Consider the following 13,615-nt stretch of genomic DNA (forward strand, 5'->3'; position numbering starts at 1 on the left):
AGGGCCTTTGGCCCGAGGGATATACTTTGACCGAAAGCGTTATTATCTATAATACCCGTGGTACCTTCAACGTTTAATGTCCGACTAAATTATTCTTTATATGCAAAAAATTTGAATGAATTTTAAATTAATTAGTTTTCGATAATTGATGGATTCGACCGTTACTTGATGGAAGTTCATTTTATCTCACAATAAAACACTGAAAAACGTTTGTTTTCTATACTTCCACAAAATTTATTACAACTATGTTATTACTACAGCTGTTTCGGCAAAGTACCTTTCTCAAGTGATATATTTTACAATGTGTTTGTCTTTTTAAGTCTTTAACTGAAGAGGTTGAGGAGTGGGGAGCTGTTTGTCTCGAGTTGGTCATTCAGAATTATATCTGTATTTTTTAATTTATTAAACAATGGCTATAACGAACAAACAGTTAACAGCATTTTAAACCTAAAACTCCATAAGAAAGCCTTGAAATTAGTGTATCCACCACCACAGAAAGAACCCAGTACCTTCTGCTCTCTCACATATACTGGCAAAACAAAAACAAAAATAGCCAGATACATAAAAAAGAAAGGAATAACACCAGCTTTCAGAACTAACAACAACTTAAGCAAATATATTAAAAACAATAAAAGCCGAAAGAGAAGGCAACTACAAAGTGGTCTGTACAAACTAACTTGTGGTGACTGTCCGAAAACTTACATCGGTCAAACTGGCAGAACTTTTGACAAACGGATAGCAGAACACAAAAGGGCTTTCAACAATAGAAAAACAGACACTTCTACATACGCACTTCACCTTCTAGATCATAATCATTCTTTCAATGAAGAGTTTCAAATTCTACATATTCAAAATAAAGCCCTTAAGCTATCAGTTTTAGAATCAATGGAAATTAATAAATTGAAAAATACAGATATAATTCTGAATGACCAACTCGAGACAAACAGCTCCCCACTCCTCAACCTCTTCAGTTAAAGACTTAAAAAGACACACACATTGTAAAATATATCACTTGAGAAAGGCACTTTGCCGAAACAGCTGTAGTAATAACATAGTTGTAATAAATTTTGTGGAAGTATAGAAAACAAACGTTTTTCAGTGTTTTATTGTGAGATAATTAGTTTGTAAATAACTAAGTACATTTACCAGCAATAGTCGTAACGTAATTGTGGTAACCATAGTTTTACTTTGGTTGTTATTTGTCAACTTAACAGTAATTAACTAGTTATTTAAATTTAATGCCCTAGGACGTTATTTTTCGAAATAATGCCCTAGGGCATTATATTATACTTAACTGACTTCGAAATCATGTCATTATTTCTCAAATAATGTACCAGTCGGACATTAATATTTTATAACACTAACTAAAAGAGTTAAGGGCATAAGCGCAAAATGTCGCCTGTCAAAATGTCGCCTGCCAAAATGTTTAATGTGTTTTAAATGTATTATTTTTTTTCGAATCTTGAGAAAACTAACAAGTATCTTTAAAAATTTAAACGCAGAATGAAAGACTGCATTATTACTGATGGCCGAAAGTCCCTTAGTATAACCAAAAAGTTTCTTTTGAATGAAATATTTGAATCTAAAAGTCACACTAAAATTTCTTATTTTTTTCACCACTGTAAGTTATTAAAATAAACATTATAAAAGTTTTTAGGGACTTTCGGCCGTCGATAATAACGTAATCTTACATTATGCGTTCAAATTTTTCAAAAATACTTATTAGTTTTCGAAAAAATAAATTCATTTAAAACACATTGAACATATTGACAGGCGAGATTTTGCGCCTATGACCTGAATATTTCTTACCATGTCGGTGATAATATAAGAAAAATAGGTAGCAAAACCTTCGTTTATCCACAAATTCGACCACCAATCCAAGGTAACGTAGTTTCCAAACCATTGATGGGCGATTTCATGAGCCATAACATGTATGATGTTTTGATACGTATCCCTTCTCGTTCTCTTACCATCATCCAGAAGATCCAGTTCACTGAAAGAATTCAAATATGTAAATAAATATTTCTTTAAAAAATGTCTGTAGTACTCACGTAAAAGTAATCAATCCCCAGTTTTCCATAGCACCGGCTGAAAGCTCAGGAACAGCTACCAAATACCGTTGCGGATTCCCTAAATCTTCATAGTCGATACCAATCCATTGGCTTAGAGCATCATATAGCTGCTGGCCGTACTTTACAGCCACTTCCATATTGTGGCTAGCACTTGGTCGAGCAAATACGTTGAACGAAGAATTTTCTGTAACTGCAGCCTCGAATTCGGATACCACGAAGGCCACGAGATATGAAGACATGACAGGAGTCCTCTGGAATTTGTGGGTAGTGATATTTCTGACGGAAAAAAAGATAAATATTAGAAACAACGATTATGCAAGCAAAAGAAGAGAAAATTACTGGAAAAACTACTGGAAATAATAGAAGGCAACAATGTCCAAAAAGAATACAGCAGCAATGTCCAATAAGAAAGCTAGGAGATATACAGCAGCAAATAATAGCTCGACTTATAAAAAAAATGGGAAAACGAAAATATGTGCGCAATAATAATAATATTAACAAAACTATGTGTACTTCGGACTAGACAAGTGCCTCGTTTTAAATATGGTCAGAGGAAAAGTACAGCCCGGAGGATTCGATATGCAAAATGGCCAGAACATCGAGGCCATGAGTGAAAACGATATGTGTAAATATCTTGGAGTAAAGCAAGCGCGGAAAGTTGACCATAAGCAAATGAAAACTGAGATAACTACTGAATTTATGCGAAGGGTAAAACAGCTGCTTCGTTCACACCTGAACAGTAGAAATTTGTTTAAGTTACTAAACACCTACGCATGTTCCGCGCTTAGCTATTCGTTTGGCATTGTTAAGTGGACAAAAACGGACATAGAGAATCTTCAGCGAAAAGTAATAATACACCTCACAAAGGCACAAAAACACCATCCTAAAAGTGCAGTAGAAAGAACAACATTACCACGGAATCTAGGAGGAAGAGGACTTATGGATATAGGTGAGCAATTAGATAAACAAATTGCTAATTTAAGGACTTATTTTCAGACGCAAGACTTATTTGCGCAGTAGATGACACAACACCGATCAAACTGAGGGAACCAGAAATGCGCATAAACCACCTCACTAAAGACGAAAAAATGCGCACCTGGATGGGTAAATCTCTGCACGGGCGACATCCCAATGAGGTCAGCCAAGACTATGTCGACAATACAGCGTCGAACTATTGGTTGACATCAGGAAAGATGTTCCCTGAAACGGAGGGTTCATTACTGGCCATTCAGGATCAGGTTATACCAATCAAAAATTACCTGAAATATATCATAAAAGACCCTCAGGTCCAAAACGACAAATGCCTATATGGTTGTCAAACCCAAGAAACCATCCAACATCTTACAGGTGGCTGCCAGGCATTTGCTGCAACTGAATACAAGGAACGGCATGATGCTTCTTCTTCTTCTTCTTCTTCTTCGCGCGACTAGGATTACTCCTGTTTGTCTGCCTCTTATTCTGTTTCAGTTGTTGTTGACTGTACATTGTCTTTCCACCTTTTCGGCGGCCTTCCAACGGGTCTTCTGCTATACGGCTTGTTGTTTTTACAGATGTTCGCTAATCTATCTGGTTCCATTCGGTTTACATGTTCGTTCCAGTTTTTCTTTCTTGTTTTTATCCACCTGTTAATATTTTGAATATTGCATCGTTCTCGTATACTTCTGTTGCTTTGTCTGTCTCTTAATGATATGCCCGCTGTTGATCTTAATACTTTCATTTGGATATTGTTGATTTGTTGTTTCGTCTTTCTTGTATCGGTCCTTGTCTCCGCTGCATATGTTAGGATAGGTCTTACTGTTGTCTTGTATACTTTTATTTTGCTTTCCGTGGTCAGATATTATTTGTTTCTCCATATGGTTTCTCGGAGGCAACCACTTACTCTTGCCGCTTATGTTGCTTGTGTTGTGGTCTCTGTTCTTATATTCCTGTCACTAGTGATCTCTACCCCTAGGTAATTGAATTTCATTACTTGCTCTACAATTTTGCCGTCTATTTCTAACTTGCATCTACGCGGCTCTTTACTTATCACTATATATTTAGTTTTTTCTACTGATATTCTCATATTAAGTTTATTTGCTGTGATATTAAAAGTGTACTGCATCATCGGCATAGCATAGTATCGTGATTTTATGCGCTCCCATGTGGTATCCATGTCGTTTTCTTACTTCGTGAATTATTTGATTCATCACCATATTGAATAACAATGGACTGAGCGAGTCTCCTTGGCGGATTCCTCCTTTCAGTTCTATACGTTCTGTTTCTCCTGTTGACATTATAACTCTGGTCTTGTTGTTCTTGTTAATTTCATTAATTAACCTTATTATCTCGTGGTCTATTTGTTCAGCTTGTAATAAATTTAAGATATCATTCCGCCTCACCCTGTCAAAAGCACTTTTTAAATCTGCAAAGCACATGTATGCTGGTTTTCCATATTCAATAGACTTTTCTACTATTTGCCTGATAATAAAAATTGCATCTATTGTACTGCGGTTCTTCCGGAAGCCTTGTTGTTCATCTGCCATGTTCGATTTTTCCTCGATTTTATCTTTTATGACTGCCGTCAACAATTTTAATGTGATATTCATCAGACTAATGCAGTGGGAAAAATTCTTCACCAAGAGATAGCTATCAAGCTGGGACTTCTCCAAACGGACCATCTCCCATATTATCAATACGTCCCTGAGAGTATGCTTGAGGATGGCAACTACAAGCTATACTGGGACCGCACTGTGCTCACATACCAAACAGTGGCACATAATAGACCATATCTCGTACTAGCTAATAAATTAACAAGACAAACAACACTAATTGATGTGGCGATACCTAACAACAATAATCTACGTAGTAAATTTACTGAAAAGATCGCCCAAGTACAGAGATCTGAAAATTCAAATACGAAGACAATGGAGAATGTAAAGTACCCAGACGATACCTATTATTATGTCTACTACTGGAGTCTCATTCCGAAGAACCTTCTCGAAAGCATAAAAAAGCTGGGTCTCAATGAACATCTTTACAAGACCATGCAGAAAGCTGTACTACTTGCCACGGCCAGATGTGTACGAAAATTTCTGGGAGATACACCTGCATGCCAAGTCACCTAGGGCTCGATAACACGGAAAGAGTCCCACCAAAGCTCAATCCTTTTGATACCGTAGGTATCTGGAATGAGTCAATTTTCCCCTTAGAGGGGGTGTGAGCCGTACAGCTAAATCTGGAAACTATGTGCGAAAATTATACAGTGGAATTGCGAACACAAGAGTTGTTAAAATAGCAAGGGGCAAATCACAAAGTGGTAGAAGATGTATCAGGCGACCACGCAAGAGTTGGACTGACAATCTTTAATGAACAAGCAAAATTTCTTGTACCTAAAAACGACGAATAAGAAGAAGAGGCAATGTCTTCCCAGAAAATACATTACTCACGACTGTCAGACGGAGAAGTAACTGCCTTTAAAACACAATATTTGGAAAAAGTTCTTAATGAAAATATTTAAAATCAATTACTGTAAAAAAATATTTTGTTACATATGATACCTTTATCCACTTATGTCTTCAGTTATTACCTTACAGTACCAGAGTATGGTACGGTACTTGATTGAGATGATTCCAATTTGGTGTTCGCCATAACCCTATATTTGCTGGGGGATTGAATCATTATATCGAAGGTGGCTTTCAAAGAAGGCTCGTCAAAACATGGGAAGGCTTTTCTGGCAAATTCAGGCTGAAACAGAGTGGTCACAAGTAGTGTTCCGTTATCGTACCAAGTCTTGTATAACCCGTTCATTTCTGTAGTCGAATATTTTCCTTCGTACATTATGAATAGAGAATCACCAGATCTGAAAATTATAAAAGAATCAAAAGAAATAATAGTTTTTACACAAAGAATACAATTAAAATCCGAAAGGAAAGCAAGTAGGATATCAGAAAGTAGAGTGGTGGAAGTTAAAGGATAAGGATGTGACAAGAGTGTTTAAGAGTGGAATGCTGGAAGAACTTGAGGAAATAGATACAGTCAATGACTGGTGAGAAGCAAACGGCAGAAAAGTTGTGGTAGGAGTGGCAGAGGAAGGGCTAGGAAAAATATCTGGTAAAGGGTCTCCTTGGGACAAAGACACTTGGTGTTGGAACAATGAAATGCAACAGAAGGTTAGATAGAAGAAAGAGGCTAGAAAAAGGTATGACAGATCTAAAATAGAAGAAGATAAGGAGACAGACCTACAAGGTAGCAAAGAAGGAAACAAAAAATAGCGCTGTAGCTACTGCTAAAAAAAGATCGTCTGCATGGCTGTATGAAGAGTTGGAACGTCCCGAGAGGATGAAAAGGTTATACGGCATTGCTAAAGCAAGGGACAAGTCACGAAATGACTTGATTCTTCAAATAGTGCTAAGAACCGATGTTTACATACAACAAGGATGGTATAAGTACTTTAGAAAAATGCTAAACGAAGAACACAAGAGGAGGGACAGAGGATGAAGGATGTGGAGGGGGTTCGGACAAATAATCCTGGACAAAAAATCGCCACAAATTATCCCTGGACAAAAATCCCCACAAAAAATCCCCACAAAAAATTCCTACAAATAATCCCCAGTCAAAAAATTCCACAAAAAATCCCGGACAAATAACCCCACAAAATATTTCTTTGAACAAAATATCTACACAAAAAAAAATCCGGACAAAAAATCCCCAAGAATGCTGTAGAATAGTTCTCTAAAAGTTTTCCAATCGCCATGAAACCGCTTTTCGTCACGAGAATAATGATTATCAACAACTAAGATTAAGCATGAATTTGGATTACCAAATTCGAATTCCACTTCCATGCCGATAATTATAATAACGGCGTAAATTAGAATTAAAGTTTATCAAATTTTACAATTTACTTTGTTATTATTAAAAAACTCCGACTTGGCGCAATGATATTTAGTACTAGAGCAATTTTATTGCACTTGAGTGACATTATATTTTCCAGAAGAAGTGTGCGGTGTCCTTTACAAAAAGGAACGGGTTTTTTGGATTACAATCAAGATTGTCGTTTTCAGGACCGAAGTTATCATCATGAGTAGACAATGTTTTGTACACAGTTATTCAAAGCAGAGTGAGCAAAAGATTTAAGCGAATAATTACAACATGATTCCCACAGCCTTAGCTCATTCCTCATATTTATCTTTCACGATTTTTGAAAAAACTCACACTGTTTTGTCATGTAAAATTTGAAGGAGATTTTTCTGGGGGTTTATTGTCTAGGGATAATTTGTTGGGATTTTTTGTCCGGGAATATTTGTCCGGGGATTATTTGTCCTAGCTTCAAATGATGAGTAGGATATATGAGGAAGAAATTATGACCAATACATGGAAAGAAAGTGTAATGGTATCATTGTATAGAGATAAAGAGGAGATTCAGTCATCATCATTCTCTTTGCCTTATCTCTATGCGGGGTCGGCTTCCCTAATTGCATTTCTCCACACAATTCTATCTTGGGTCATATCAATGTTAATCCCCTTTACTAACATGTCCTGCCTTATCGTCTCCCCCCAGGTGTTCTTTGGTCTTCCTCTCCTACTCCTTCCAGGAATCTGCACTTCAGCTATTCTTCGTATTGGGTGGTTAACGTCTCGACGTTGAACATGACCAAACCATCTTAACCTATGCTCTCTCATTTTCTCTCGGGGAAAGGTATCAGAGAGTCAAATTTCACAACCATTGTTCCAAATTCAGACTACAAAGACAAGGGCTGCCACAAGGAGCTGTCATCAGCTGTCAATTGTTCAACCTAATGATAAACGATGTGCTCGCAATGATTAGAAAGACACCTGGTGTTGAAGCCCTCCTGTATGCCGATGACCTCCTAATATGGGCATCAAGTAGCAGTCTGAAAGCGCTCGAGGGAGTAATGAACCAGGCTCTCAAAAATCTATAAAAATGGGCGGATAAAAAATGCCTAACTGTCAGTACAACCAAAACCGTATATCAAGTACTTACACAGTAATGTTACAACAGTAATGTTGCTGAACCGGAACAAAATACACCGTCCCAAGAACAAGCTAATTACGATAAAGAAGTTATTTCAAGTATACTAACTTCATTATCTCCAGAGCTGTCAAACATTAATATGAGTGTCGTTAGACTGGGTACTGCCGATAAGTCAAAAAATAGGCCAATTAAGATTACGGTTGAAAATGAGGATATTGCGAGGAAAATATTAATTAACTCTAATAAACTTAAAGCAAAGGAAAGTTACAAAAATATAGGGATTTCCGCGGATCGTACTAGACGGCAATTAGCATATTATAAAAAAGTTAAACAAGAGCTATACGATAGGAAAAACTCTGGTGATACTAACTGTCGGATAAAATATATCAACGATGTTCCAAAAATAGTTCCTTTAAACTAAGTCAGCCCAACAGTATTTGTAACGAAGAAATCAAGGTTTACTATCAAAACGTCAGAGGACTTAACAGTAAAATAGACATGTTTTCTTCAAGTGTGAGTGATTGCGAATATAGTGTTGTAGCATTAAGTGAAACCTGGTTGAAACCGGAAGTAAATTCTAGTGAACTATTTCCGGGCAACTATGAAGTTTATCGAAGTGATCGTAAATTTGATCAAGTGGGGTTAACTTGTGGTGGTGGTGTACTTTTTGCTGTAGATACTAGTATTAAGTCTGAATTAGTTGATACGTCACTGTTTGCTGAAAATTTTCCTGAAATCGACTTCTTGGTGTGTAAATTGTATGTATCTTTCAAATCTTTTTATTTAGCAGTTATTTACATTCCACCATCTATACCGCTTGATGAGTTAAACAGTTTTTTTAGAAGTTCTTGAGGATTGGAATATTTTGAATTCCGTTAGTGTTATGAAAATTGGCGATTTTAACTGCCCAAATTATGTGCAAAATAATCTTAATGATCGTAAAACAAATTCCATTAATAACTTATTAGCGTTTTATAATATGAAACAATACAACAATATTCAAAATAATCAAAATAAATTACTGGATTTAATAGTTTCAAATATTGATTGTTCTGTATCTCGTGATGCTCTTCCACTGGTACACGAAGATACGTACCACCCCTCTTTATCAATTGAACTTAAAGCTATTTTTACTAAACAAAACAATTTTGATGCAAGCATGAGTGCTAAAACTTATAACTTTAAAAAAGCCGACTATATGTCAATGTATATTGAATTTTTTTACACCGACTGGGCTTTTCTGGAAAATTTCAGCAACGTCAACCAAGCATTGCAAAATTTCTATGATAGGTTTTATGAAATCATTGATAACCATGTGCCAGTTTATAAAAATTTTAAGCATAAATATCCTAGTTGGTATTCAAGTGAGATCATAAAACTTATTAAGGAAAAAGCTAAATTACATAAACAATTTAAAAAATCCAAAAATAATGATTATTATGTACAGTTCAGTAGAGTGAGGCTACTAGTAAAACAAAAAATTAAGGAAGCATATTCACTTTATTTACAAACTGTGCAAATGAAACTAAAAGATGAACCAAATTTTTTTTGGAAATTTGTAAATAATAAAAAGTCTTCTAGAATTCCTGAACAAATGGTTTATAACAATGAAATATTTAATACTCCTCAGACAATAGTAAATGCATTCAAAACATTTTTTGAAAGTGTCTATTCTCTACCTGAGATACATGAGGGAAATTTAGGTTTCAATTTTGATCCCAATACTTTTTTAGACATCAGTTGTGAACCTATAAGTGAACTTGAAATTTTAGCAGCCGGAAAAAAATTGAAGAATAAATTTACTTCAGGACCTGACAAAATACCTTCATTTCTATTGAAAGATTGTCTGCATGTACTAACTAGGCCACGTTGTACACTTTTCAACTTGATTCTAAATTCATCAGTTTTTCCAGATGTCTGGAAAACAGCTAAAGTTTGTCCTATATACAAGTCCGAAAATCGTACTAACATCGCTAATTATAGACCAATATCCATTTTAAATAATTTTGCTAAAATCTTTGAGTCTGTTGTGTACTCCCGCATATATTTGTCAGCTAAAAATATAATATCTGTTCATCAACACGGATTTATGAATGCACGATCAACTGTCACCAACTTAACCGTGTTCAGTCAGTATCTATGTGAAAATTTAGACGATAGAGGACAGGTTGACGTGGTGTACACGGATTTCTCGAAGGCTTTCGATAAAATTTACCATTCAATACTACTTCAGAGACTTAAAAGTCTGGGTATCAATAATACATATTATAATTTATTACAATCTTACTTAACACAACGTAAACAGTGTGTTTGTTATAATGGTTTTTGTTCAGACACTTATCTTGCGACAAGTGGAGTTCCCAAGGGTCTAATCTAGGACCATTGTTATTTATAATCTTTATAAATGATCTATGTAACGTACTTGAGTATAACAAATTAATGTTTGCAGACGATCTGAAGTTATATATGTCCATTTCCTGTTTGAATGACTGTTTTAGGTTGCAGGGGCAGGTTAACTTGTTGCAAGAGTGGTGTCTGGATAATCACCTTTATTTAAATATTTCTAAATGTAAAATTTTAACATGTAGTCGTAAAAATAATCCAGTCATATATCATTATACGATTGACGATACAATACTGGAGAGAAGCGACACTATTAAAGATTTAGGAATTTATTTTGATTCCCAGCTTACTTTTAACGAACACATCAATGTAATTATTTCGAATAAACAATACGTTCTTCAGACACAAAGATCAACAAAAATATACATTCAAAAATACAAGAGGACACAGATCCGTTATTGATTATATATTGACAAACAGAAACATCCACCACTCTCAAGTACTAGACATACGATGTTTAAGTGCAGCTAATATTGGAAGCGATCACAACCTAGTACTTGGAAAAATCAGAATAGAGCTACAAAGAAACAGGAAAGAAGACCCTGTTGAATGTGAGACAAGAATAAAGGTAGAACAGCTACGAGACTTGTCAACACGAGATCTATACCAGAGAAGATTGCAAAAAGTACTGAATGAAAACTACATTACACCGGATGAAGACATAGAAGAAAGTTGGAGGAAGATCAGAGATAATATCAAAATGGCAGCAACGGAAGCACTTGGAGAACGTAAGATAAGTAAACATATACGAAAGAAAAGGAGAACTCCATGGTTCTGTGAAGAAATAAAAATAAAATGCCAAGAAAAAAAGAAAATCTACCTAGAATACAAGTCCAAAAGAACGAGACAAACATATGAAGAATATAAAAGAGTACGAAATGAATTAAACTCAATAGTAAGAAGGAAGAAAACAGAACATTGGGAAGCATTTTCAAAAGAGATGGAGCACGACTTTTATGGGATGCAAAGGGAAATGTGGAAAATGATAAGAGGTCAAAGAGCAGAGATGAAGGAATTGATAGAAGTAAAACATATTGATACAAATACATGGACAACTTACCTAAAAAACCTTTATCAAACAGCTAATCACAAAGAACTGGAAACACCACGATTAGAATCGGATGAGAAAACAGAAATTAAAGAGGGAGATATAAAGAACGCCTTAAAAAAGATGAAAAATCGAAAAGCTCCTGGGAAAGATGGAATAGCTAATGAACTTTTAAAGTACGGAGGAGATAGACTTCACAAAGAACTGAATATTCTTATAAGTAAAATAATAAATACAGGAAGAATTCCAGAAGAATGGAGAACCACTCAAATGATAGCGTTATTTAAGAAAGGTGATAGGGCAGACCCCAGTAACTATAGAGGGATAAATTTACTGAGCACTATACTGAAACTCACAACAAAAATACTTATGGAGAAAATAATGGCGTGCATAAATATATCGGATGAACAACAAGGATTTAGAAGTGGAAGATCATGTAACGATGCAGTTTTTGTGATAAGGCAAATAGCGGAGAAATCATTAGAACATAACAAACCAGCCTTTTTCTGTTTCATAGACCTAGAGAAAGCGTTTGATAGTATCCAATTAAAAGATGTGATACACCTTCTATATGAGAAAAATTTACCACTGGATATCATAAAACTGATAGAAAACATATATGTAAGAAATAAAATAGAGATGAAAGTCAATGGAATAATAACAGAACCCATAGAAACAAACACAGGAATCCGGCAAGGAGATTCACTAAGCCCTCTACTGTTTAACATAATATTGGATGCAATAATAAAACAAGTGAAGAAAAAAAGAGGGTACAAAATGGGCAATAGAGAGATAAAAATACTCTGTTACGCTGATGACACCGTGTTAGTAGCAGAGTGCGAAGACGACCTACAAAGATTATTGCACGAGTTCAACATTAACGCAAAAGAAATGAATATGAAAATATCAGTCCAAAAAACAAAAAGCTTAGTAATTGCCAAAGAACCAATAAGATGCAAATTGGAGTTAGACAATCAAATTATACAATAAGTAATGACTTTCAAATATCTGGGAATTAATCTATCAGCCGACAACAATATCGAAGAAGAGGTAAAAGACCAAATAATTAAAGCCAGTAGAACGGCCGGATGCCTAAACGACACAATTTGGAAAAACAAACACCTAAGATTGGAAACAAAGGCCCGAATATATAAGTCAGTTATTAAGCCAGTTATGACTTACACGGCCGAAACAAGACCAGATACAAGCAAAACACGAAGACATCTGGAAACCAACGAAATGAAGATCTTAAGAAGGATTGCTGGAAAAGGACTACAGGATAGGGTAAGAAGTGAGGAAATCAGACGCATATGTGGAGTAGACAATATAAATACCTGGGTAAAGAACAGAAAAGAAGAGTGGAATGAGCACATAAGCAGGATGTCTGAATCAAGGATAGTAAGAATAGCCAGGGACAAGTCACCGTTAGGCAGGAGAAGTATAGGACGCCCAAGGAAAAGATGGAATGACAACTTAGGGGCAGAATGAAAGGCACCGTTGAAGAAAAACAGGCAGTACTGCCTATATAAAAGAAGAAGAAGAAGAAGAAGAAGAAGAAGAAGAAGAAGAAGAAGAAGAAGAAGAAGAAGAAGAAGAAGAAGAAGATCAATGTAATTGTCAATGCTGCATATCGTACGTATGGATTTGTTATTCGTAATTGCAAACATTTTCATAACCCATTTGTACTAACTTCGTTGTATTATAGTTTGATAAGACCGAAATTAGAATATGGATCAATTATTTGGAACCCAATATACATTCGATATGCATCCACTATTGAGAAAGTCCAAAAGAAATGTTTAAAACATTTAAGCTTTAAACTGACAGGAGTTTATCCTCCTAGAGGTTGTAATTACTTGGACTTACTCAATCAGTTTGACTTTGTCTCGTTAGAAAAGCGTAGAAATCAAGCTTCTGTCATATTTCTGCATAAACTCTTAAACAATAAGGTAGATTGTGCTAAGTTGCTTTCACAAGTTAATATATGGGTTCCTAGATTAGCATCTAGACAACAAAATAATATCTTTTTATGTAACAGAGCGCAAACTAATATTTTGTACAAATCACCATTAAATCTAATGTGCCGTAATGCTAATAAATTAGTAGGTGTTTGTGATATAT

General features: G+C 35.3%; 1 protein-coding gene across 1 annotated transcript in view; it reads right to left on the reverse strand.

The window, feature by feature from the left end:
* The window catches only part of LOC126886425 (aminopeptidase N-like), a 43,883-nt gene that overhangs the window by 22,286 nt on the left and 7,982 nt on the right, over positions 1 to 13,615 (reverse strand). The window contains exons 3-5 of the mRNA XM_050653361.1: positions 5,638 to 5,910; positions 2,052 to 2,348; positions 1,810 to 1,993 (exon numbers count right to left, since the gene is read on the reverse strand). Coding sequence (XP_050509318.1) covers positions 1,810 to 1,993; positions 2,052 to 2,348; positions 5,638 to 5,910 — 754 coding nt within the window. The remainder of the gene's footprint in view (positions 1 to 1,809; positions 1,994 to 2,051; positions 2,349 to 5,637; positions 5,911 to 13,615) is intronic.

Source organism: Diabrotica virgifera, chromosome 1 (assembly GCF_917563875.1).
Source record: "Diabrotica virgifera virgifera chromosome 1, PGI_DIABVI_V3a".
NCBI lineage: Eukaryota > Metazoa > Arthropoda > Insecta > Coleoptera > Chrysomelidae > Diabrotica > Diabrotica virgifera.